The sequence below is a fragment of the Ziziphus jujuba genome, chromosome 10, assembly GCF_031755915.1.
Source record: "Ziziphus jujuba cultivar Dongzao chromosome 10, ASM3175591v1".
Lineage (NCBI taxonomy): Eukaryota > Viridiplantae > Streptophyta > Magnoliopsida > Rosales > Rhamnaceae > Ziziphus > Ziziphus jujuba.
This window is the reverse complement of record NC_083388.1, coordinates 21,586,393-21,611,367: the sequence shown is the minus strand read 5'-3', so window position 1 is coordinate 21,611,367 and position 24,975 is coordinate 21,586,393. Positions and strand designations below refer to the sequence as shown.

Genomic DNA, 24,975 nt, shown 5'->3' with positions numbered 1-24,975 from the left:
CAAAAACCCAACTAAAAACAAGATCCAAACTCCAAACTCACCAAACCAATCCCAAAGAAAATTATAAAAAAAAAAAAAAAAAAGAAAAGAAAGGAAAATAAAGAATCTCTTTTTTGATGAATAGAAAATAAAGAATCTCACATAATTAACACTACCAAAATCACATAAAATATTTGGAAGAAAACCATGAAACATCAAACAATGAGCCCCACCTCTTTAACACATACTTCGTTTTGACAAATATAAAATTCCCAAATTTCAATATCTCAGACAAACATACGTTTCTTGCACTCCACCCCCCTCATCTCGCCAGGTTGTTTCACTTTGCGCGCAACGCATACACTGGGAAGAAGAACACAGAGAGAGAGAGAGAGAGGAGGAGATATATATATATATATATAGATAGAAGAGGGAGAGAGATGGCCGCCATGGCTCGAGCGACCTCTGGTCTCCAGTACCCGGAGAGGTTCTACGCCGCGGCCTCCTACGCAGGCTTCGACGGATCTCCTCGTTCCTCTTCGAAAGCCGTTCGCTCCAAGTTCAAATCCGAATCAGCTCTCCTTCTCTACGCCTTGTATCAACAGGTATTTCGAGCAATCCTAATTCTTCGCTTTTCGATCTCAATGCTCCTTTAGAAATGTACATGCCGTGCATTTTCTTTTTATTGTTTCTGTTCGATTTTGTGATCCATTTTTTTTTTTTTTCATTTTCTTTGGTTTTGATTGTTTGGAAATGCTTGATTTGCATTGTTTGCCTGCCTAGTTATTGGTTTTTGCGCGTAATTTTGGTAGATCTGGGGTTTATAATGTAGATTGACTGTATTGGGGATGTTGATCTGTGATTCGGATTGGTTCGTAGGATTAGCGTGGAGGTAGAGACCTATAGAATTGGAATTTTGATTTATTTTATGCGGCAATGCGTACACATATATTTATATATTTCTATCCTTTTTCTTATTTATAAGTTTCGCGTTTTCGGTTAGTTTATGCATTGGATATGTTCACATTTGAGACTTTGTCCATGCGTTATACTATTTATTCGTGATCTGGAGAGTTAGACGAAGGAAATACCGATTTGATATGGAGAGATTATGTACAAATGTAATGGTGATAACATTTGTGATTGTCATCTCAGGCTACCGTTGGACCTTGCAACTTACCTGAACCTAGTGCTTGGAATGCTATTGAGAAAAGCAAATGGAGCAGGTTTGTTTGTTTAGTAGTTCTTCTATCCCTATCTCATTGTAAGTTTATGCAAGATCATGTATAGAGCGCACACACATGAATGTGTTGTCAATATAATTTGAAAATCTTGATCCGTGTACCATTAGTTTATTTTTATTATCATATTAGGTATTTAAACTTACTCTATAAGAGATCTGCAAGGTTAAGGTACATAAGAGGACTGAAGAAAAACAGATGAAGGATCTATAGTATCAGTTAAAAACAGAACATTTTGGTAGATTAGATGCTCTTTCATAGAGATTTAATTAGGATTTTCATAGAATTTGGAGATATCATTCTTATTATGATGACACTGGCTGATATATTACTTTGTGGGAAAAGGGAATACTAGGCTGAATTCTTGGGAGATATTTGGTACTTTGCTATTCTGAGTAGTCTTTGTCAAACAAAAGTTAATCTGCAAGGAGATTATTTTTGAGTATGGTGTTGCTGTCAGATTTTGTATTTACACTTTTTTTTTTTTTTTTCATAATATAATTTTTTAAGAGAATAACTATGTTAGATTATAGCATATGGTTTCCATTTATAATGGTGTTTTGTAAATGCACTGTGCAGCTGGAAGCAGCTTGGAGATATGAATTCTGCTGAGTCAATGCGGCTTTTTGTGAAAATATTGGAGGTCTTTAAAAACCAGATTCTAGGGTCCATGTTTCAGTGATGTGATTGGAAACCTTAGCTAATATTTCTTGTTTGATATTCTTTGTTGAGTAGGAAGAAGATCCAGGTTGGTATTCAAGAGCATCAAATTTTGTACCAGAACCTGTTGTGGATGTACAAATGAATGTAAGCATCATTTTTTTTTTTTTTTTTCCCCCTCCATTCCTTTTGTTGCTAGTGTTACTTGTATATTTTACATTACCAAGTAATAAAATAAGTAATGCATTGATCTATCATGGTGAGAACTCAAATGTGTGTTTTTTCTGTAGCATAATTCGAAAGTTGAGCCAGTTGTTGAGAATGGGAACTCTTATCCTGAGATGAAGACAATCTCTACTGAAAATGGGAGTCCTGTTGAAGCTCAGGATAAAGATGTTGTCTCAGAGGGCTTTGGTCCAGTTGTTGTATATGACCAATGGATTGCACCTCCCATATCTGGTCAACCACCAAAATCCCGTTACGAGGTATTGGCATGTCCTCTCTTTGTAATTGTCACCCTTTTAATCTTGTTCTTCTTTTTTCAAAAAAACCTTTCTCATTCCCCAGCATGGAGCAGCAGTCGTTCAAGACAAGATGTACATATATGGTGGAAACCACAACGGTCGTTACCTTAATGATCTTCATGTAAGCAAATTCTTTTTACATGGTTCATATACTATATAGACAATAGGTGTGGTACTGGTATATGCTGTGTAGGATTAAGGCTACTCCTTACTTATTAGTAGTGTAGGTGGCATTGTTTTGACTTGTTTCTTCTTGGCCACTGTTGAGGAGACCATTATGCGTTGTCTTTGAAATTTCTGGGAACTATTTCTTTGGAGTGTCTTTTGCATGCTTCTTATGTACTGACTACTTTTCCAAGGATTTTTTACTTATTTAGTGAATGGAACAATATTTCTGTGGCTCTTTGGTTATTTCCTTATGAGCTTTTTCATCATGAGCTCTGTATGTACTTTCCTTTGCTACTGAAGTTTCCATTTTTTAAATCCATTGATTTAGTTATAGGTTGTTATATTATTATTATTTTCCTACTAATTAGACAAACAATACAGGTCCTGGATTTGAGGAGTTGGAGTTGGTCAAGAATTGAGGCTAAGGCTGGGTCTGAATCAGTTGATTCACCATCTCCGGTTATAGTTACCCCATGTGCTGGTCATTCCCTGGTTAGTATAGACCGGATATTACTTTTTTTCTAACTGATATGATTAGACATCTAGAAGGCAGCTTCTGTTTATGTTTTATTTATTTATTTATTTTTTCCTTCTTCTCAGAATGTTCTTACTGATACTTTAGTATCATTTCCTTGTTGCTGCAGATACCGTGGGATAATAAGCTTCTTTCAATTGCTGGACACACAAAGGATCCTTCGGAAACTATTCAGGGTAGAAATTGTTATTTTTTAAGTTTTCCTTATGATGTAATGTTTCCTGTGGCAATAAATCACTTTATTTCCCGATGTATCGAACATTTAGATTTAGGTTTATATTCTTACATTATGCTTTGTAATAATTTTTTCTTTCTTCTTTCTCATGACAGTGAAGGCATTTGATCTACAGACTTGCAGTTGGTCAGCCTTAAAGACCTATGGAAAGCCACCGGTATTTTATCTGTTTCCTTGGTTATTTGTACACTGGCACATTTGATACGTGTATATACTCTACCTGTAAACTAGGAAGTCTTTGGCAGACCATATTTTGGAAGTTACTGTGCTTTAAAATTCAGTTAGACATTGCCTTGTCCCTAACATAGAAGTGATTTTGGCTAAATGAATGGCTTATTGTCAAATAATTGTATTTTGTTTTTCTTATTTGTGTAGCTGTACGTTGATAATTTTTCATTAAGCATAAAATGAGATTTTGACATTCAGTGTTGAAACCTAATTGTAGTAATAAATGGGTTTTTCATGAGCATTTAAAATCACGTTTTCTCCTTCATGCTTTGCAGGTATCTCGTGGAGGTCAATCGGTAACCCTTGTTGGATCTAGCTTAGTGATTTTTGGTGGACAAGATGCAAAGAGAAGTCTCTTGAATGATCTGCATATTCTTGACCTGGAAACAATGACCTGGGATGAGATTGATGCTGTGTAAGATAATTGGCAGTTTCAAAATGAACTTGTCCTTTTGGGGAGGGGTTCCGTTTAGTGCTCTTTCACATAATTAAGAAATTGGTGACAGATACAAGAAAAATACTCTTAAAATTTGAAAAAGAAACAAATTTTTTTTGGGTGGGTGTTACTTGGTAGTATGCAAATTCTTTTACTTTGATGACTAAAAAATGGGTTTAACTTATGTTATTGAAGTTGCATCCTTGCCTCCTATATTAATATTTGTTCACTAATTCTCAGGGGGGTACCTCCTTCTCCGAGGTCTGATCACTCTGCTGCAGTTCATGCTGAGCGTTACCTCCTTATATTTGGTGGGGGTTCTCATGCAACTTGTTTCAATGATTTGCATGTGCTTGATTTGCAAGCTGTAAGATAGCTACTCTTTTCAAGTGTTTTGTTGTTGCTGTTTTTATTTTTTGTTCTTCTTCTTTTATGAATCCATCAATAACGTCTTTCATATATTTGACTGCATAGATGGAATGGTCAAGACCCACACAACAGGGAGACATACCAACTCCAAGGGCTGGACATGCAGGTGTGACAGTTGGGGAGAATTGGTTTATTGTTGGTGGTGGTGACAATAAAAGTGGTATGTCATTAAACTTTGGCATTTAGATATAAGATACTTTGGTTTAGTCCTTGTATTTAGACCTCTGGTTTACACTTGCTAGTTTCTAGATTGCTTCCTTGTGAGAAAAAAACGAAAATTTGATATGATCTATCTGTTTGTGTTCTTGTATGATGTGCGTGTTAGGCTGAAACTTTTGTGATAGCATTTGAGTTGATGTGACTGATATTAGATACACCATACACTAGTATTAAAAGAGTGGGGAATGTGATTTCTAACGAAAGTTGTATTTGTCATTTTGCTGAATTCATGAAGTGCTTTGTAGATAAAAATAACTTACATAAAAGTAGCTAGTAACACTGAAAAATTCACCTGATAATGTATGGATCAGTTAATAATCATGTAAGAAATTCCAACAATGATCTGAAAATAGTTTTTCGTGAATTTATTTATTTATTTTTATTTTTTAAAAAAAATCTATGCTTTATATTCTTTGTAATGGTTCTCGTTTAATTCAATTTCTTCCCCCATAATCTGGCCTTAACTTTACCTGTTGGCTCTTTGCAGGGGCCTCAGAAACTGTAGTTCTAAATATGTCTACCCTTGTTTGGTCTGTGGTAACTACTGTTCAAGGGCGTGTACCTGTTGCAAGTGAGGTATTTACTTTGAGGAAACTATTTTAATCAGCTAATATGGTCTGGGGATTACTGCTTGTTGGACTTGGATATCCGTTTTGTTAATTTACCATTAACCTCAAAAAGTTTAATTGTTAAGAAGTGGGCCCGACTTTGTATATCCAGCTAAAATAATACAGTTAAAACTCATGTGTAAGTCCATCTGATAACAGGATAGAAATTGAACCTTATTGACGTAGAACAATGATTAACATAGATGAGAGTTAACATGTGCTGAACAATGATTAATACAAATGAGGGATAGCAGGATTAAACGAATATTAGTTAGATGATTTAAACAAAGATTAGTTATATGATTTGGTTTTGAAACCATTCTAAGTTATCCCTAATCCCAAAACCTTTATCAGTATGTGGTCTATCTTTACCAAGCTAACTCAATGGATAGTTAACATGTTTAATGATGGACATGGATAGAATATTAACCTACATGAGGGAACATTAGTCTGGTAATTTATTTTCTTCAACTGTGTGATCATTATAACTGCCAGCAGTGAATAGTGGAGTCTCTGTGTGATTGACTCTTTCTGCAGGGCTTGAGTGTGGTTGTAGGTTCTCACAGCGGTGAAGATGTACTTGTATCTTTTGGAGGATACAATGGACGTTACAGCAATGAGGTGGGGACTTGCTAAAAATGTCTGTTTCTTCTTTGCTCTTGTTTACATTTCCAATCTTTTTATTTTTATTTTTGGTTAGGTTAATGTTCTTAAACCAAGCCACAAGTCAACCTTGCAATCAAAGATGATTGAAACTCCTGTGCCGGACAGTGTTTCTGCTGTGCATAATGCTACAAATGCTACCAGAGATGTGGAGTCTGAGTTCGAAGCAGGTCAAGAAGGAAAGATTAGAGAAATTGTTATGGACAATGTTGACTCAGAGCCCATGGTATGTGATATTGAAGAAATTTGGCCTTTTTTATAGTTCATCAATATGTTTCTAAGATAGTTGCAACTTTTGATGGGGGAGTGTGCATATATGTAAATGTATTTGTGTTTATTATACATGCATTGTTGTATCTCTTGGTTTTAGTTTTTGTACATTCTTGGGGACTAAATGCTTGTTAAGTCAAGTCAAGAGTACTCAGGAATATGCCAAATGTTTTGCAAGATTTTTTGTGAACGTATTAGGGGTAACCATAACCCCACACTTTTAGAATGTTAGATGAAAACTTAAATATTGTTACTGCTTCCTGAATTTCTATTAGTATCTAAGTTAATATATACTTTTTGATGTATTACTTTGTTTTTGTGCCACTGCCTCCAACTCTCTCCAATATTCCATTTCTTGATAAGCAAGGAAGTTTATCAAAAAAATGCTGAAGGGAATACATCCCATAAACATGTTACTATTTTGCACTCAAAACTTTTAATTCTTGTGCAGAGATCCAAAGGCGTGAAAACCAATGAACACCTAATAGCATCCCTCAGAGCGGAGAAAGATGAATTAGAATCATCACTTAGCAAGGAGAAGTCGCACACTCTCCAATTAAAGCAGGACTTGGCAGAAGCAGAGACTCGTAGCACTGACCTGTACAAGGTGATTATCAATAAATATTGATATCTTCTATTTGGTTTCTTTTTAGATTATGGTGTTGCTTTTTATTTGTTGCTAGAGCAGCTTTATTTGTTTAGTTGGATAATATGATGGGAAATGTAGGCATGTAGGATTGTTGAATGTGAGAATCCTTCTTTTAGAAATGAGATAGAGTTATGACCTCCAATTAATCATGGGTACCTGAACTTTGTAAATGTTTTGACGGTTGTGATTCTAAAATTATAAGTGGGAACTGTTCAAACAAAGAGCTCTTGGTCAAAGTTTCGCAACCTTTTACTTGATTCAGTTCTCTTACCCAAGATGTCTTCCCCCACCCTCCCCTTTTTTTATAGGAAAATGATGGTCAAAGACAAAATTGTTTCTAAAAATTCCTTATGGTAGAAGGAACGATAAATGAAAGCCTTGGTAGTTTAACTGGTGCCATAATTTTAGTTGGCAGTTTATCCTGTAACACTACTTTCTTCACTTTTTATGCATTTCCAAATTTCTTTTAGTATTGTGACCAAGAGATGCAAGTTGGCTTAAGAGTTTTCCTCTTTAAATCTTGATAATCAAAGTCCTGGGCACACTTAATTGTTCGTTTTCTTGCCTTGTGAAAATTCGCTTATATTTTATTGTATTTACTGTGCAGGAGCTTCAATCTGTTCGTGGTCAACTTGCCGCTGAGCAATCAAGATGTTTCAAACTGGAGGTAAGCACGCTGCTTTTAGAGAACGATTTTGCCAATGGATCATAACATAAGATAGCAAGTCTGAGTATTTCTATGTAATGAAATCACTTGCTCGTGGTTGGCATGAAACACCACCAAGTTTTCACCAAGTAGTGGTTCTGGACCTTATTCATTTTGGGTTAAGTACAAGTTTTTCACTCCACTGATGCATTGGTTTTAGCGGCCTACTAGTCTTCAGAATCTGGAGCTGTAATTAGTTTCAGGAGTGATGGAGCCACCATCCTTATCATTATAAAACCATTCTGCTGAGAACCTTGCCATTATCCTTAACCAGAAAAAAAAAATTAGCAGCTAATTACTCTTTGAACCCACAGGTTGAGCTTGCAGAATTACGGCAGAAACTCCAAACAATGGAAACATTACAAAAGGAACTCGAACTTCTCCAACGACAAAAGGCTGCATCTGAGCAAGCAGCTATGAATGCTAAACAGAGACAGAGCTCAGGTGGTGTCTGGGGTTGGCTTGCTGGAACCCCTCCTGATCAAAAAGAAGATGCCTGAAAATTATACGTGGTCAGAGCTAATCGAATAGTGCTTGCTAGATTTGCTTCTGGTTCTGATCATCCATTTTTTCCCCCCTAAATATTTTTTTTCTTTTTTTTTTTTTTTTGGTTACTTAGCCATTTCTTTCATGTGATAGAAATAAGATATCAGGTTCTTATTGGTGAGAGGGAAATACTTTGGGGTTGCAGGAATACATGTCCTGTAATTTCGATTATGTAGTATTATTTTCAGTGCGATATATATCAATATTTCTTTTTTTCTTTCACCAAATTATCGAAGTTTGTATTCGAGGTGAATATATCGAGTGAGTATAGTTCTCATTGTCCATAAAATTCTTCAATTGTCAGAGTTTTGTGACCTTTTTTTTTATTTTTTCCCCGAATTATTTGGTGAATTGTGGTCGATATTATTTATTATCAATTGGATTTTTTTCCTAAATTTATTCTTTTATTCTTTTTCGGAGTTTTTTATTATTTTTGTACGCATAAATCATTTTTAAGTAGAATTTACCTAGGAATACATTACGGTTGGGGGAAATAAAATTTGTCTTTTAAAGGTAAAAAGATACGATCAAAAATGGTCCTGCACGTTCTTGAAGTTAATCCAGTTGAAAAAAAAAAAAAAAAAGGCGTAGTCTTTTTCTTGTTCCACCCAATAGAAAAGGTCAGAAACTCATTTTTTTTTTTTTTCCCCTTCAAATAGAACACAAGTGACCATATAAAATTCACTTTAGTTATTAAGTGTTTGGAACTGATCCTATCATAATAATAATGAAATTACAGCCTGGTTATAATCGAATACCTAGCTAGGAAATTTATTTATTTATTTTTTTTGGGTTAATAATTGATATATAACTAGTTGGACATGAATTAAAATTTCATTTCTAAATACACGATTCGTATCCATCCACATGTCGACATTTTTTTTAATAATATTATTTGATTTCTGAAAAATCGATAGGTTAAATTGGTGTGAACGTTAACATCCAACGGCAGATAAAATATACATATGCAAAAATCTTGATAAAAACCACTAAAGTATTTTTCACCAAAATGAAAGAAAAAGAAACTGTCTTCAATTGACGTGGCAACATCTAAGTGGCTTCTAACGGTGTTCCTTAGCACTTAGCTGTTTGTCTTAGGGAAAGAAAATCCATTTTCTAACCTCGAAACCCAGAAATAATTAATCCGCAGATTTTTCTTGCTCTCCAAACACACCCTTTCCTTTCTCTCTTTATCGCTAGGGTTTTAACTACGTCGCTCGAAAAATTACAGAGTTTGTTGCTGTTTCTCCCGAAAATATCTTTATTTATTAGTCCTTTTCTATAAGACGGTAAAAAAGGTATGCCTCAACGCTCGGGCCCCAGAGCTCCATTTCTCTAGGGTTTCGCAAGATTTTTAGTGGATATACCTCATTTCCATGATCTCTGTAATGAACAACAATTGCGAAGTCGATGGAAAATCGGATGCCATTGAAGACTCTGTAGATGCGAAAGCTAAGGTCTCGGAAGGAGGCCTTGATGGTTCTAACGACGAGAGGTATTCGAATTTGAGAATATCTGATGAAGGTAGGGTTTCTCCAATGGAGCTCGATTCTGAAGCTCCGTATAGTGAGGTTGGGTCTGTGAAACCGGAAAGCATAAAAGAAGAGGAGGAGGAGGAGGCTAGGTTAAGTGATGGTGGAGAAGTGGATAAGGAAGTTGAATCAAAGAGTACCGAGGTTAAGCTAGAAAAATCGAGCGCCGATAGACTCAATGCTAAGAATGAAGAAATCGAGGGTCATAGCCATCGGTTTGAGACTGGAAAGGATCGAAAAGAGCATGAAAAGGGTAATGGTTCTCAGTACAATTCTTTGTTGTCCGAATTTGATGACTATGTGGCTAATGAGAAGAGCGGGCAAACGGGAACATCTAGAGCACTGAGCTTCGGGTTCGAAATCGGTGATTTGGTGTGGGGAAAGGTTAAATCTCATCCATGGTGGCCAGGACATATATTCAACGAGGCTTTTGCGACTTCCCAAGTGCGTCGTACAAGGAGGGAAGGTCATATTTTGGTGGCTTTCTTTGGTGATAGCAGCTATGGTTGGTTTGACCCTGCTGAGCTTATTCCATTTGATCCTAATTATTCCGAAAAATCGCGGCAGACAACTTCCAGGAATTTTGTGAAGGCTGTGGAAGAGGCAGTTGATGAAGCAAGTAGGAGGTGTGCTGTTGGTTTGTCTTGTAAATGTAGGAATCCTTATAATTTTCGCATGACGAACGTTCAAGGTTACTTTGCTGTTGATGTGCCTGATTATGAGCCATATGCAGTTTATTCTGCTAGTCAGATTAGCAAGGCTAGAGATAGTTTTAAGCCCAGTGAAACCTTGGCTTTCATTAAGCAGATGGCGGTATTGCCATTCGGTGGCGATCCGAAAAACCTTAGTTTTGTCAAGGATAGGGCCACAGTTTTTGCTCTGCGTAAGGCAGCGTTTGAAGAGTTTGATGAGACTTATGCTCAGGCATTTGGTGTGCATTCAGGTCGTCAATCTCGTGAACAAGTTAATTCAATGGATCAACTGGTTAGAGCACCACCTAGAGGTATTAATTTACATGTTTTTGTCACTACTGGGATTGTGTTGAAGTTCATTCAACCACGTCTTGTATCCCAGTGCTGTAGACAGTTTTTAATTGAAAATTGTTTGGACATTCATTATCTGGAGAATATCAATATGAACATCCATACAGTTTTAACTAGGAATTGCATTTTGACGACTTAAAACTAGTAGAATAGAATCCATGTATTGCTTGGAAAATTGTAAAGGAATTATTGCTTGTTCGGATTGATAGTTTAACGTTTATGCGGTTTATGGTGTTATTGTATGAATTCTGATCCTTAATAATTGATTTCAATGTATTGGCGTATTGCATCGCCTTCCATTAGAGCGGATGAAATGTGGATAAAAAAAAAAAATGAAGGATAAACATGATTTTGATTTAATTTTGGAAAACAGCTTACCTTAAACTTCATTCTTCAAGGTCTTTGTCGTAAATTCTAAGTGGTCTTTCACTTTAGGTTCTATGATATTTTTACCATATTTATATCCTAAAAGTTAGTGTATATATATATATATATATTATATTAACTATCTCTATGGATTTTTGTCTTTACTGATTGCGCTATACAAATTTAACAACCATAAAAAGGTTTAAATTTTCCCAAAATGGGTTGCACCAAGACATTACTTGTACCTCCCAGTGTATTAATTTAAGTTTCTAACATTAGAAATTAGGTGACTGTCATCTGAAATTATCTCTCGTGTTATTGATTATGTCTCTACAATAACAGGATTAAGTGATTTTCCTTTTATGTATTTTGAGATAAATCTGTTTAACAAGTGCATGCGACTACTTGGTTCTTATGTGTTTGTCTGCTTTGTCAGCTCCTTTGAGTGGTCCTCTGGTGATTGCTGAAACTTTGGGTGGTGGGATGAGTGCAAGTAAACCTATGAAAATTAAGGAAAGTTCCAAAAAAGACAGGTATCTTTTCAAGCGGAGAGATGAAAACAGTAATGCAACTACCCATCAAATTATCCTGGGGCAAGCAAGTTCCTCGGTCCCATCAGGATATATGGAGGGTACAATATCAGTTAAAGATGGTGATTTTGTGTTGCAGAAGAGGGCTCCAACTGTCTCTTTGAAGTCTTTGGTACCAGCAAAGGATGAACAAAGTGGAATTACCAGCATGAGCAGTTTGGCATCAGTTTCAGATATATCGGGCAAAGATGCTGTAATTATGGATCAGGCATCAGCTAGCAGTTCTGTTGCGACCCTTGGTGTTAATATAGATTCAAAACAATCTTTTGATATGAGGAAGGATGCTCTACAGGAAGTAAAAGAGGAGGAATCAACACCTGTATCAGATGGAGGTGTGGTTTCTACAAGCACTGGCGGCCCTGATTTGTCAGGGGAGAGGACATTGCCATGTGCAATAGATGGTGCATCTCAATCTTTAAAGAGGGATCGTGAAAATTTGGTTGAGAGTAATCGTGAGGAAACTCAAGAATCTCAGGTGAGTTTTCCAAAAACAGTGGAACAGGAGCCTGTTCAGGATGTTCATAGTGATCAAGGACCTTCTCCAAACGATGCAAAGCGTTCTAGTGGAATGAGCAGTGTTGGTGGAGTGAAGGCAAAAGTTCTTAAACGCCCTGTTGAGGAATTGAGATCTGGGAAATCTACGACGGAGGAGAAAAAGATGAAGAAAAAGAAGAAACAGTTAGGTTCTGAGACAAGCTTCAGAGATCCACAAAAGCATTTGCCTACCAAAAAAGTCGGTCCTTCAGTGGGAAAATTAGTAGGAAAAGCTACCCAGATTGGTTTGTCTCCTAGAGAAGATTTTAGAGTTGAACACCATAATAAAAATGCTGCTTCCGGTAATACCATTTCTGATAATGTTGCAACATCGTCATTGGTTGGTATGGGAAATGTTGAGCTTGAACTACCGAAACTCTTGAATGATTTGCATGCCCTTGCACTTGATCCTTTTTATGGTGTGGAAAGAAACTGTCCCATAGTTGTACGACAGTTCTTTTTACGATTTCGGTCTCTTGTTTATCAGAAAAGCTTGGTTCTGTCACCGCCATCTGAGTCTGAATCTGTTGAAATCCGTCCCTCTAAATCTTCTGTAGGCGGACTCTCTGAAAATAATTCCACCGAGCATGTTAGAGATCTGCCTTCATCAAAACCTGCAAAACCCCTTTCCAGATCTGATGATCCAACTATTGCTGGGCGGAAACGGGCTCCATCTGATCGGCAGGAAGAGATTGCAGCAAAGAGGTCCAAAAAAATTAGTGATATAAAAACTTTGGCTGCGGAAAAGAAAGCTAGCCAGAAAACTTCAGAAGTGCAGCGTGGAGAGGGAAAAGAGTCAGCAGTACCACTACTCCGGAAATCAATCAAGCCAGATTCTGCTAAGAAAGGGGAGCCTTCTGCTAGGGTAGTTCAACCCACTACGCTGGTGGTGAAATTCCCTCCTCAAATTTCTCTTCCATCTCCAGCAGAGCTGAAAGCGAGGTTTGCTCGTTTTGGGCCTATGGATCAATCCGGTCTACGTGTATTTTGGAAGTCTTCAACGTGCCGAGTTGTATTCCTCTACAAGTCTGATGCTCAAGCAGCATACAAATATGCTGTAGGAAACAATTCGTTATTTGGCAACTTCAGTGTGAGGTGCTATCTGCGGGAAGTGGAAGTTCCAGGACCAGAAGTACCAGAATCTGGGAAGGGACATGGAGATGACAATCCCATGGAGACAAGGGTTAAGGATCCTGCAGTCATATCCCGACCAGCATCAGGGCTCATGCAGCAGCCTCTTCCACAGCCTGCTACCCATCTTAAATCCTGTTTGAAGAAGTCATCTGGCGAGGAATCAGTACAGGTAACGGGTGGTGTTTGTGGTGGTAATGGCAAGGGGACCCCACGTGTAAAATTCATGTTGGGTGGGGAAGATAGTAGGAGTGAGCAATTGATGACTGGTAATAGAACTAACTTCAACAACAACAACAACAACAACAACAACATTGCTAGTTTTGCAGATGGCGGTGCACCTTCTTCTTCTTCTTCTTCTACTACTACTACTACTACTTCTGTTGCAATGGATTTTAATAGTAGGAACTTTCAAAAGGTCATTTCTCCATCTCCATCGCCTATTCTTCAACTCCCTCCTCAATTTGCAAAAGCCCCAGTTAATAATTCGCATCATTCTGAAATGGCACCCAGAAATACTCACAATCTGAACACTACTCCACCAAGTGCACCACCCACCGTTGATATTTCCCACCAGATGCTAAGCCTCTTGACGAGGTGCAACGATGTTGTAACCAACGTCACTGGCTTGCTGGGCTACGTGCCTTATCACCCTCTTTGATTAAAAACACAAAAATTTGAACTTTTGGCAAAAAAATAGCGAAAACCAAAGGGTCGGAACCAATATTCTAGCTTCATAAGCTGCAAGAACGACCTCCCAGTCTCAGTCCCAGAGATTTGTAAAGAGAAAAACATAAAAAAATGGACGTTGTGGAGAATAATTGTTCGAGATAGAGGCCAATTTTAAGGATAGTTTTAGGCTCAATGTTGGAAGTTGTTGATGTTTAAAAGTGGGATTTGATACTTCAAATGTACTCTTCTAATATAGTGTCATATTTGGATGTGCCTTTTTTTTTTTTTTTTTTTCTTTTTTCTTTTATTATTTGCTGTTTGATTTTTTTAATTCTTTTTCCCCTCTTTCCCTAGTTTATTGTTTATCTTTATTGTGTGGGCCAGTTTACGCATGCTCACTTCTTTTTTTTTTTTTTTTGAAATTTTTTCTGTCAAAGCTCACTCAATTCTATGTTTTGAGCTTGGCGGTTTTTAGGCGTCAATCGTCGATTTTTATTTATCATTTTGTGTTAAATTTTTTTATTTTTTGTTGTGGGAATTAGTCGTTGAATTTGATATCTGCAATTTCTAAGTTTGCTTTTCATTCACTGGCCCTTAGGTGCCACTTGGGGCTTGTAGCTGAGCCTACCATGGCTAATGGGCTCGCCTCTTGGAGAGAGAGGCCCCTTTATGAAGTAACTGGTCATTGCTAGAGAAACAAAAACACTTCGTTACCAAAAAGCATTGTGTTTTGATTTGAGTTCACAATGGCGTTGAGTACTTTCTAAAATAAGAAGAAGAAGCAGAGGGGGGGGAAGCAAGAAGAAGAACTAAAAATGCTTAATTATTAATATATATGCTAAGTTTGGTCAATTCTTGTTTTTCGCTTGAAAGTTTGGTCAATCTTGTAAGTTTCTTAAACAAAGGTAATAAATAGCATTGCATCTTCTTAGGTCACAGATAATATCCCTCCATCTCAAGATTAAAGATTAATAAAAATGTAGTTCTTCTTTTTTGAAAAAAAGAAAAGAAAATTTTTTTTTAGAAATATAAGGTTAAAAATCTTGTTAAGATTGTGAAAGATAAACCTAAAAGGGAGAATAATTTGATTAGGATGATTGTCTTTGCTTTATGCGATTACGTAAGCACACGTACGTTTATTATGCACCGTCGATTTGTTAATGTTGGTGTTGGAGAATCGCTTTTATTCCTTCTCCTTAAAGTTATGTGGTACCTACCTAAGCGCCTTACACACGTCTTATCTCATGATTATAGAATCCCATTAAAAAAAAAAAAAAAAAAAATTTGCTTCAAGAAAATGTATAGAAATATAACGCTCTTTCATTGACTATATTTATTGTTGTTAATTTAAGATAGTAAAAACGTAAATAATCCACTTCGCATCGGTAAAACTGCCACATAAACTTTCAGTTCCACAAAAATGAAGTCCGAAATATCCATAAACAAAAATTAAGAAAACAAATAAAGAATATGAATTTTTTTTTTAATATATTAAAAATAAACAAGCTAATATAAGACTCGGTATATGCGGAAATGTTAGGAAATTTGCCAAGTTAATTATTATTATTATTATTATTTTTGCATAATTGCAAAAAAAAAAGAAAAAAAAAGTATATATATATTTATATTTATCCTATTTTGGTAGAACAAATATAGAAAAAAGAAAGAATAGGATATGGCATGTCTTGCATGTTTACGAGAATATAAAAACGCGTAAAGGACACAAAGAGAGGATATACTCGCACAAGGAGGAAGAGGATCTATTCTGGGGGGGTTGAGGAAATACCAGAAAGGTCAAGAAGAAGCCCATTATAAATTTCATAATCCCCTCCTCTTCCTTAAGTCGATCGGTTTTCAAACCTCCGACGAAACTTCTTTCCCTCTTTTCCTCCTCTATATAAATTACCCAACCCCCCACTTCTTCATTGTCCATATTCATTCTCCAAGAAAGCTTTTTGTGTTCTTTTTTTACAGCAAATGGAGTGCAGAGTTTTGGATATAACACTCGTGTCGGCCACCGATTTGAAGGATGTCAATCTTTTCTCCAAGATGGACGTGTACGCCGTCGTTAAAATCTCCGGCGACGATTCTAACACCAAATCCAACAAGCAGAAAACGCCCATCCACAGAGATTGCGGGTCCAATCCCAAATGGGATTTCCCAATGAAATTCACCATCTCAGAATCAGCGGCCCAACACAACCAGCTCGATCTCAAGATCAAGATCATCTCCGAACGCAACATTGGCGACAAAGAGATCGGGAAGGTCGTCGTGCCCATCAAAGAATTGCTCGACAACAAGGAAACCGAGAAATCCGAGAGGCACGTCAGCTACAGCGTTCGAACAGCCGGCGGGAAGATGAAGGGCACTTTGAATTTCTCTTACAAGTTCGGCGAAAAGTTCACCGCTCCGGCTCCTGCTCCGGCCCAGGCCCACTTTGCACATGCTCAGAAGAAGATGGACAACCCAGTTATGGCTTACCCACCCGGCGGGCAAGCCGCCGGGCCTACCTATGGATACCCACCTCCCAACGGTGCTCATGCTCCGGCCGGTTACCAGGCTTACCCACCTCCCGGTGGATACCCACCTCCAGGTGGACCGTATGCTTATCCCCCGCCAGGTGGATACGCACCGCCACCGCCGCAACCAGGGTATGGTTACCCACCTCCTGGTGGTGCTGCGGGTTATGGGTATCCCCAGTACCCACCGCAGGCTGGATATGGATACGGGCCTCCGCAATCGTCGTCGAGTGGTGGTGGTGGTGGTGGTAAAATGGCCTTAGGAATTGGTGCTGGTTTGCTCGGAGGATTGTTGATTGGTGATATGATGGATGATGCAGTTGATATCTATTATGATTGATCATGATGTGCTCTTCAAATTTTTTTTCTTTTTTCTTTTTTTGCAACCTTTTTTTGGCGTTTATGTAAATGGAGGACGATGGGGTTGGGTTCCTCATAAACAATATTGAATAAATTTTCTTGTCTATTATTATTATTATTATTTCTCCTGGTATTGTAATATTTGGTATGTTGCAGCATCAAAGCAATGTCCAAAAGCCATATGCCATCTAATTTTATTTTTTTTACATATTTCCTGAAAGGAATATAACAAAACACAACCTTTAATGGTTTTGTATTGATGTAATGGTGTTTTGAATCCAAACCATTGTTGATGATCTTTTGGCAATTGCACTCTTATTTTATTATTATTCTTTTTGCCACAACTTTTGTCAATTGCACTTGAATATTTTTCTCCGCGAAGATTACGAAAAATATTGACCAAGACCCATCCAGAGCCGACGTTATACATGACAAGCTTTTAGAGGAATTCTATATGATGCTTGATCCTTTTTTATTTTTATTTTTTTTCATTTATGATGCTTGAGCTTGACTATTTATGGCCGGTTAGTTGACATCGATAAAGCTGTAAAGACTATATATATTTTATGGTAATATGATCGCCATTTACAAAGCTAGCCAACTACAGTATCAATAAATAAATTATTATTCTATTATGTAAAAATAAATTAATTACCCTATTATTATTCGATCCTGGAAAACCAATTTTTTTATTTCAAATGGAATGGAAAATTAAAAAGCCTGTTTAATTACCTATTTTAAAAACTGTTTTTTATTTTTGAAAATGAATATTTGTTTTCAAAACAAAAATATGTTATTTGATTATTAATTTTCAAAATCTATATTAAAAAAATAAAATTTAAAAAACAATAAAAAAATATTTTTATAGTAGATAAAAAAAAAATATGCCGATTCACTGTAAACTAGTAATCAAACTAGTATTTAAGCGTTGACAAAGGATAGAGTAAATAGACTCAGACACATATTTCACTTTCAACTCAAAATATTAAAAATGTTTAAGTAAATTTTTATTTATTTATTTTTGCTTAAAAGAAAAATTACACCAACAGCCTTCCCTCTTCCCAGTTTTATATAAATGTTTTTTATTTTTTCAATTACAAAAATACTTTCTTTGTTTTTAATATTTTATTTATGTTAAAAAGTTTAACAACAACAATAATAATAATAACAATAATAAAATAAATAGGTTGTGCCTGTATATATATATATATATATTTTAATATAATAGTAACTTCTTTTGCTTAAATTAAAATAAAAAAAAATGTGCCAAAAAAATTAAAGAAAATTATAATAACGCTTGTTTTTATGTTATTACCTTTTATTTATCACATTATATATATATATATATATATATTATTTAAAACTAATTAATCCTTATTATTAGTTATTATACGTACCTTTCATTTTTCTTCTCAAACATCACTACAAATAAAAATAATTTCTTTTTTTTATTTAAGTAATTATTTTCAAAAGTTAATGAAACCAAATTATTTCTATGTATTTTTTCATTGTTAATATATTCACGTATTATTACAAATTTTCTTTAACTTCATAATACTATTCTTCATGCTTATAAAATTCACGTTATAGATAATTTTGGATAAAATATAGAACTATTATTTTTTCAATTTTGTAAGCAAACGTGGATATAACCGTATATATATGACATCAATTGACAGTTTTTTCCCTTTTATTAAGTGAATATTAATAGATATTATATATAAAATTTTATAGACTATAGATGCCATTTTGCGTTACACTACAAAAAGAAAAAAAAATTATACTTTTTTTGTGATTAAAAAAGAAAAAACATAATTTTACTGTAACCAAACATGTTTAAAGTAGCTTTTTTTTCCTTTTTTTTTTTTAATAGCTTAAATAGAAAACCAAAGTTAATGTACCTTTTTATTTTATTATTATTATTATTATTATCATAAATAGTTTGCATTATTGTTTATGATTATGTTATTGAAACTGGGATAAACGATAAGTAAAATAGAAACCTATCAAGATAAGTAGTTTAATCCTGCTGGAATTTTAAAACAAACCAATTCACTTTTAATCCTAATCCTAAAATTCCCTATTTCAAATTACTAAGTAACACATCATTAATTTACGACTCCTAAAACCTTATATATTATTCAATCATTAATTTATCATCTGGATCTGCGTGCTGCCATAAACGCAAATTCATGCATCATAGATTCCTTAGCTATAAAAATTAAAGATCTCAATCTTTTTTTTTTTTTTTTTTACCAGCGCTGCCTGTTTGTTTTTCACATAGTAATACCATGGAGTATCGTTCTTTGGATATCAACGTTACATGTTTGGAAGGATTCCAAGTCAAAAACTTGTTCTTCAAAAGGCAGAAAATCTATGCCACGGTCTCAATTGTGGGAAGTTCACGTACAACCCAGAAAACTCCGGTGGGAAAATTTGCTGGAAGTTTTCAAAGATGGGATTATCCAATGAGGTTTTACATAGAAGAATCAATGCTGCAAGAAAACTGTTTGATGCTCATGATTCGGCTCCGAAGCATCCGAACACTTTGCAGGGATAAAGATGTTGGAGAAGTTTATGTTCCAATTAAACAACTTTTCCTGCACAATGATCATAATTCATATTTTGGTTATCAGGTTCACACACCCTCTGGAAAGCCAAAAGGTCGTTTGCATTTTTCGTATAAGTTTAGTGATACGAAAAGATCATCATCATTATCAACATCAAAAGCTGTGATTGAGAATGTTAATCTGACAAGTCCTCCTCCTAGTTCTGAGATGGTAACCGGTTATAATGTTTTGCCATCTGCACCATATTGTAATTCATTGGAATTTTTTTTTTGAACACTATGATTTTTTTTTTGCTTTTTCTTTATTCTGTTATTCCATATGTACTCGTTTTTAATTTCTTGGTAGAATGGGCTTTGGAATCTTGTCCGATAATCCCTTTTATAGAATCAGTGACATTGTGTTACAAAATTTTCCTTCCCCACCAATAAGCTAATTGGTTTTCTTGTGCCTCATAGTTTAGGTTTTAGAATCACAACTCTTGGGGTCCCATATATTATATTTTTGGAATTGAAAGTTCCATGTTTCTTCTGGAAGTAGATTAATCATAATATTTATATATTATGAAAGCAAAATGATTCAAAAAGTGATGTTAATATAAAGTTCCCTTTGAAGCAATTCAGCATATATATATATATACATATATTTATATAAAATAATTTTGGGACTTGTGTTACAAGAAATATAAACCACCAAGATACTTAGTCCTCTTTATTCACATGCAATTAACGCAACGCAACCTACATATCTTTTCCCTTCTTAGAGAGAAAATAATGGAAAACAATTAGTACCCAACAAAAAAAAAGAAAAAAGAAAATTTGAAAAATGTAAATCTGTATATATGACATTAAATTTGCAGTCAAATATGTCTGCTATATGATCATCATGCTCCACCAAAATTAATTTCATATCACTCAAAGTTCAAGTTGGGTGGATTTTATATATAAAAAAAAAAAAAAAGTCTGAATTTATTTTCTGAAATTTGATTGGCTTTTGTCCCGTCAATCACAAATTAATGAAGCTTCCTTATAAAAATAATAATAATTATAAAAATAAAAACGTTTTCGTACTTGTGAAGTAAATTTATTATTATTATTTTTTATTTTCTAATAAAAAAATTCAAAAAGTTTGTAATTAAAATAAAATATAAAATGCTTTCGGCAAAAAAAAAATAAATAAATAAAATCCAAGATTGTAAGTACGAAAAAGAGCTTGCACACCCTGTGCAAACGAAGTATAACATGGTGTTCGTTGTACTATTATTTGGCAAACTACGATAAATTCAAAAAGAAAAAAAAAAAGAAAAAAGAAAAAAGTGGGACTCATACTCAACCGTTACCGTCTATTATCATCACCACCGTTCAAACTCTCTCTCTCTCTCTCTCTCTGTGTTCTACTATACCAAATATTTCCTCCCATGTCCTCTTCTTCCTCTTCTTCTTCTTCGATTCCCGTAGTCGCCAAACAGAAACCCTAATTTTTCTCTTATTTCATCTCACATGGCGCAGATTCTCAATCCCAACTCCTCCGAGCCCGACCCGAACGCAACCCACTCAGCCAATTCCTTCGTCGAACCTCACGAGACCTATTCTATTTCCACCTTTCTCGATTCCCGCGACGCCGATTCCATCTCCTCCGTCGCCGATTCTGACCACGCCTTCTCTACCTCCTCCCTCGTTGGCCAACCCCAAAACCCTAACCCTAACCCTAACCTTAACCTAAAACCTACCTCCAGTCCCCTACCGACTCCAATTCCCAATCCCAACCCTACCCGGATCCCGACTCTCCTCCACCTCTCATTCAATCAGGACCATGGTTGCTTCGCCGCGGGCACCGATATCGGGTTCCGCATCTACAACTGCGACCCGTTCCGTGAGATTTTCAGGCGCGATTTCGGGAACCGGAGCGGGATTGGATTGGTCCAGATGTTGTTCCGGTGCAATATACTTGCGCTCGTTGGAGGTGGACCCGACCCACAGTACCCGATTAACAAGGTCATGATCTGGGACGACCATCAATCTCGGTGCATCGGCGAGCTATCATTTCGGTCCGAAGTTAAAGGGGTTAGGCTCAGGCGGGACAGAATTGTGGTTGTCTTGGTGCAGAAGATCTTTGTCTACAATTTCGCCGACCTTAAGCTTTTGCATCAGATTGAGACAATTGCGAACCCTAAGGGACTTTGTGAGGTCTCGCATGTATCGGGTCCGGTGGTCCTGGTGTGCCCTGGACTGCAAAAGGGTCAAGTTCGGGTCGAGCATTACGGGTCGAAGAGGACCAAGTTCATAATGGCTCATGATTCGAGGATTGCTTGCTTCGCGCTTACACAGGATGGTCGATTGCTCGCCACCGCTAGTAGTAAAGGGACTTTGGTTAGAGTTTTCAATACATTGGATGGTTCTTTGCTCCAAGAGGTAATTTTTTCTTTTGCCAAGTTCATGCGCAATAATTGAATTACATGAGGCCAGTTATTATCTCAGTGAATCAATTTAGCTGGGCATTACTAATAAATTACATTATCGTTGGTAATTTGGGGACTAATAGAACAGTGAATGCGAGACTTAAGTAGCAATGCTATTTTGATTTATGAGAAGAAATATTTGTAATATAGTGAGTTATTATTCATGTAGCTAGTGAGTTAGAATAAGTAATATTTGAAATGCAGTGAACTAATATGTTTTGTCAAAAAATTTTAATGTCAGCAATATCTATGTGGGCTTCTGAACTTGTTCAATGCAATATGAGATTGTAACTAAAATTTGATATGACTTATGAAGAAACAAAAAGTGCAGTAAGAAAGTGGATTGTGTCACTGGTCAAATTTAATACATTTAAATTGTGTGAGAATTTTAACATGTTAATGTCCATCATCTATCTGCCATATTTGGCCGGATAAGAAGAATATGCTTATTTGTCTGGCTTTCGATGCAGGTAAGGAGAGGTGCAGACAGAGCTGAAATACACAGTCTGGCTTTCTCTTCTGCTGCGCAGTGGCTAGCTGTCTCAAGTGACAAGGGAACTGTCCATGTTTTCAGTTTGAATGTTGATTCAGGGACACTAGCAAATGAAAGATCACGTAGCCCGTCTGAAACCAATCTTTCCAATCCATCTGCCATTCCTTCTCTTTCATTCATGAAAGGTACATGCTATGGCATTTACCATGCATTGTTTATAGAATTTGATTTTCATCTAATTGGGCCTTATTTTGGGTTCTTGTTTTATAGGTGTGCTGCCAAGATATTTCAGCTCGGAATGGTCAGTGGCTCAATTTCATTTGAATGAAGGTCTGCAGTACATAGTTGCTTTTGGCCATCAGAAGAATACAATTGTGATTCTCGGCATGGATGGCAGGTACACAGACAAAACCCTGTTACTTGCCCTGTTCTGTTTTTTGTTTTTTTTCCTTTTTTCAAATCAGGGAGGGGGAAGTTGCTTTGCTCATGAAATTAAGTGGGTTAATGGATTATTACACAACTTACCGATATGATTTGTCTCACTTCATTAAATATTTACCAATTACATAAATCAATTCATAATGTGGGATGGACTGTTCTGCAGCATCTTTTTCAACTCTTTGTATATATTTTTTCCCTCTTGAATATGTGCTGTCGAATATTCAATCTTTATTTTAGAATATACATCAAAATTGGGTATACAATTTAGATTCTTCTTTTTCCTTCCACCCCAAACACACCCCACCCGCACCTCCTCCTCCTCCTCCTCCTCCTCCTTTTCTCTTTTTAGTAGCCATTTCTTTATTCTACAAATTCATATTTTAATAAAATAAAATAAAATAAAAATTACTTCCGAAGATAGCTAGGCCAAAATGGTTCTAGAATTTGGGGGTAGCAAATTTTATTAAATTATTTTATTTTTATTTTTTTTTTTTTTTCCGGGTGAATTGGATTTGGGGATAGCAAGATTTCTGATAAGGTTTGAAGAGCATAACTAGTTAGAACTATATAGCATTGTGAGCATCTGACGTGTAAGTACTACGGCTAAAATATACGAGTGATGTTTCTTCCCCCTCCTGTTGGATTGGTAGAATTTAGTTTTTCAAGACGAGCTTTATCGTGATTATGTTAATTGATCAACTCTTTTTTATTTTATTTTTTATTTTTTGGGTGAAAATGTTAATTGGACTACCTATGCAGCTTCTATCGATGCCAATTTGACCCAACGAATGGCGGAGAGATGACTCAACTTGAATACTACAATTTTCTGAAACCGGAAGAAACTTTCTAGATTATGGTAAATATAATATATATATATATATATATATATTGCTTTCTGTATTCGGTGGTGGTTCCTGTTAATAATGTGCTTCTTATGATATGTAGGGAACTGCAGTACGTTGTAAATATATGAGTAAATGAGAATGATCACATATGGTTCAATCTATGGGCTGTACATAAATCTTCGTGCTGTGTCTTTGTTAAATATTTTATACAGTGAACAGCCTTATTTGTGTCTAAAGATTTGCTCGATAGATTGCTTGGTTTCGTATGGTAGTATTTAACCCATACCTATCACCCAAAAAAATATTTTTTTTCCATACTAAATTTATAAATAAAGCGGTGCTTGGTTTCCCCTTTGATGTTCTTAAATTTAAAATTGACGTCTAAAAATTGAAGAAAATGCTTTTCTCACGCACCTTGCAACGGGTGCTGAAAGGTCCCGTCCTAGGTCATACCCAGTTTTAAAATTCGTACTGGGAACAAGACCCATTTTATTCTTTATCTTATAGGGCATAATTGTTCAATAATATTTTTTATTTAAAAAAATATAATTGTTAAAATAGAGGGTGTTTGAAAGAATTTTAAAAATTAGACAGTAAATTTTGTTTACCCAACTCTAGTAGTGGTTTGTATAACTTCTTGTTTTGCATTTTCCATTTTCACGCGCTTTTTTGTTTTTTGTTTTTTTTCTCCTTCAACATTAAAGTTGTATTTTAAAAAAAATTAAAATATGAAATGATAATTAATAAATTAATTAAACCTGCGTATGGAAAATTGTAAAGCTAGGTTCATTAAGCGCTTGATATTGAAATGGGTAACTTTCTATATTAATGGAGCTAAATTTAATTTTTTTTAAAAAAATTTTAATTTAAAAGGCCCATTAAAAGTATAAAAAATGAGATGTAACTTTTTAAAATGGAGGAAAAAGAAGCTTTTAAAAAGCCCCAAAAGTCGGTGATTCTCTATTCCTTAGTTGTTATCCCAATTTTCTATTTTTTGAACAAGTTTTGAATAAATATAGGATCTATATATAGAAATGCTGCCCTTCTCTATTTTTTCATGTCAGAGAGATATCACCCTTCTAAAGAGACCAATGGATTACTTTGAGCTAAAAACAAAAAAAGACCAATGAATTACATATTTAACTGAAGTCCAGTACCTTCAGATGCATTTGAAACATAGGATTGGATTGGACATGATATGGATACATGATTGTATAGGATTGGAGTGAGCAAAATTCAATATATTTTGTATTATCATGTGTTTGGTGAAATTTTGAATTAAAGGATAGTATATGATACATTGTAGTTTTTGATTAGACTAGAATTAA

At 35.5% G+C, this 24,975-nt stretch overlaps 5 protein-coding genes across 6 annotated transcripts; all 5 read left to right on the top strand.

Moving 5' to 3' along the window:
* The first annotated feature begins 105 nt into the window (after positions 1-105).
* Positions 106-8,503, top strand: LOC107411930 (acyl-CoA-binding domain-containing protein 4). The gene is made up of 18 exons (XM_016019616.4): positions 106-584; positions 1,135-1,205; positions 1,800-1,863; positions 1,956-2,027; positions 2,171-2,365; positions 2,448-2,525; positions 2,954-3,064; positions 3,217-3,283; positions 3,438-3,499; positions 3,846-3,985; positions 4,247-4,373; positions 4,481-4,595; positions 5,142-5,230; positions 5,800-5,883; positions 5,963-6,151; positions 6,647-6,802; positions 7,452-7,511; positions 7,865-8,503. Exons 1-18 carry the CDS (start codon positions 420-422, stop codon positions 8,048-8,050), a joined length of 2,031 nt encoding a protein of 676 aa, XP_015875102.1. The 5' UTR covers positions 106-419; the 3' UTR covers positions 8,051-8,503.
* Positions 8,504-9,216: 713 nt separating this feature from the next.
* Positions 9,217-14,239, top strand: LOC107411883 (PWWP domain-containing protein 1). Its single transcript, XM_048468084.2, has 2 exons — positions 9,217-10,631; positions 11,474-14,239. The coding sequence occupies exons 1-2, from the start codon at positions 9,473-9,475 to the stop codon at positions 13,951-13,953; spliced, it is 3,639 nt and encodes a 1,212-aa protein (XP_048324041.2). The 5' UTR covers positions 9,217-9,472; the 3' UTR covers positions 13,954-14,239.
* A 1,429-nt stretch (positions 14,240-15,668) lies between these two features.
* Positions 15,669-16,964, top strand: LOC107411868 (protein SRC2 homolog). The gene has a single exon (XM_016019532.4). It carries the CDS (start codon positions 15,942-15,944, stop codon positions 16,821-16,823), a length of 882 nt encoding a protein of 293 aa, XP_015875018.1. The 5' UTR covers positions 15,669-15,941; the 3' UTR covers positions 16,824-16,964.
* Positions 16,965-19,134: 2,170 nt separating this feature from the next.
* On the top strand, positions 19,135-19,785 carry LOC107411858 (protein SRC2 homolog). The gene is made up of 2 exons (XM_016019523.3): positions 19,135-19,623; positions 19,759-19,785. Exons 1-2 carry the CDS (start codon positions 19,135-19,137, stop codon positions 19,783-19,785), a joined length of 516 nt encoding a protein of 171 aa, XP_015875009.3.
* A 920-nt stretch (positions 19,786-20,705) lies between these two features.
* Positions 20,706-23,806, top strand: LOC107411861 (autophagy-related protein 18a). 2 transcript variants are annotated; one of them, XM_048468873.2, is made up of 5 exons: positions 20,706-21,821; positions 22,339-22,546; positions 22,632-22,758; positions 23,562-23,658; positions 23,748-23,806. In XM_048468873.2, exons 1-4 carry the CDS (start codon positions 20,910-20,912, stop codon positions 23,650-23,652), a joined length of 1,338 nt encoding a protein of 445 aa, XP_048324830.2. In that variant the 5' UTR covers positions 20,706-20,909; the 3' UTR covers positions 23,653-23,658; positions 23,748-23,806. The 2 variants fall into 2 exon arrangements, with proteins under 2 accessions (XP_048324830.2, XP_015875013.3); XM_016019527.4 differs by having other exon boundaries at positions 23,562-23,806.
* Positions 23,807-24,975: the final 1,169 nt, after the last annotated feature.

Coding starts and splice junctions, on each gene's coding strand:
- LOC107411930 (XM_016019616.4), top strand. CDS start 420: ATGGCCGCCATGGCTCGAGCGACCTCTGGTCTCCAGTACCCGGAGAGG. Junction 1,206..1,799: donor GAGAAAAGCAAATGGAGCAG/GTTTGTTTGTTT, acceptor TGCACTGTGCAG/CTGGAAGCAGCTTGGAGATA. Junction 2,366..2,447: donor CACCAAAATCCCGTTACGAG/GTATTGGCATGT, acceptor CTCATTCCCCAG/CATGGAGCAGCAGTCGTTCA.
- LOC107411861 (XM_048468873.2), top strand. CDS start 20,910: ATGGCGCAGATTCTCAATCCCAACTCCTCCGAGCCCGACCCGAACGCA. Junction 22,547..22,631: donor TTCTCTTTCATTCATGAAAG/GTACATGCTATG, acceptor CTTGTTTTATAG/GTGTGCTGCCAAGATATTTC. Junction 22,759..23,561: donor ATTCTCGGCATGGATGGCAG/GTACACAGACAA, acceptor CTACCTATGCAG/CTTCTATCGATGCCAATTTG.
- LOC107411868 (XM_016019532.4), top strand. CDS start 15,942: ATGGAGTGCAGAGTTTTGGATATAACACTCGTGTCGGCCACCGATTTG.
- LOC107411883 (XM_048468084.2), top strand. CDS start 9,473: ATGATCTCTGTAATGAACAACAATTGCGAAGTCGATGGAAAATCGGAT. Junction 10,632..11,473: donor GGTTAGAGCACCACCTAGAG/GTATTAATTTAC, acceptor CTGCTTTGTCAG/CTCCTTTGAGTGGTCCTCTG.
- LOC107411858 (XM_016019523.3), top strand. CDS start 19,135: ATGGAGTATCGTTCTTTGGATATCAACGTTACATGTTTGGAAGGATTC. Junction 19,624..19,758: donor CTCCTCCTAGTTCTGAGATG/GTAACCGGTTAT, acceptor ATTTCTTGGTAG/AATGGGCTTTGGAATCTTGT.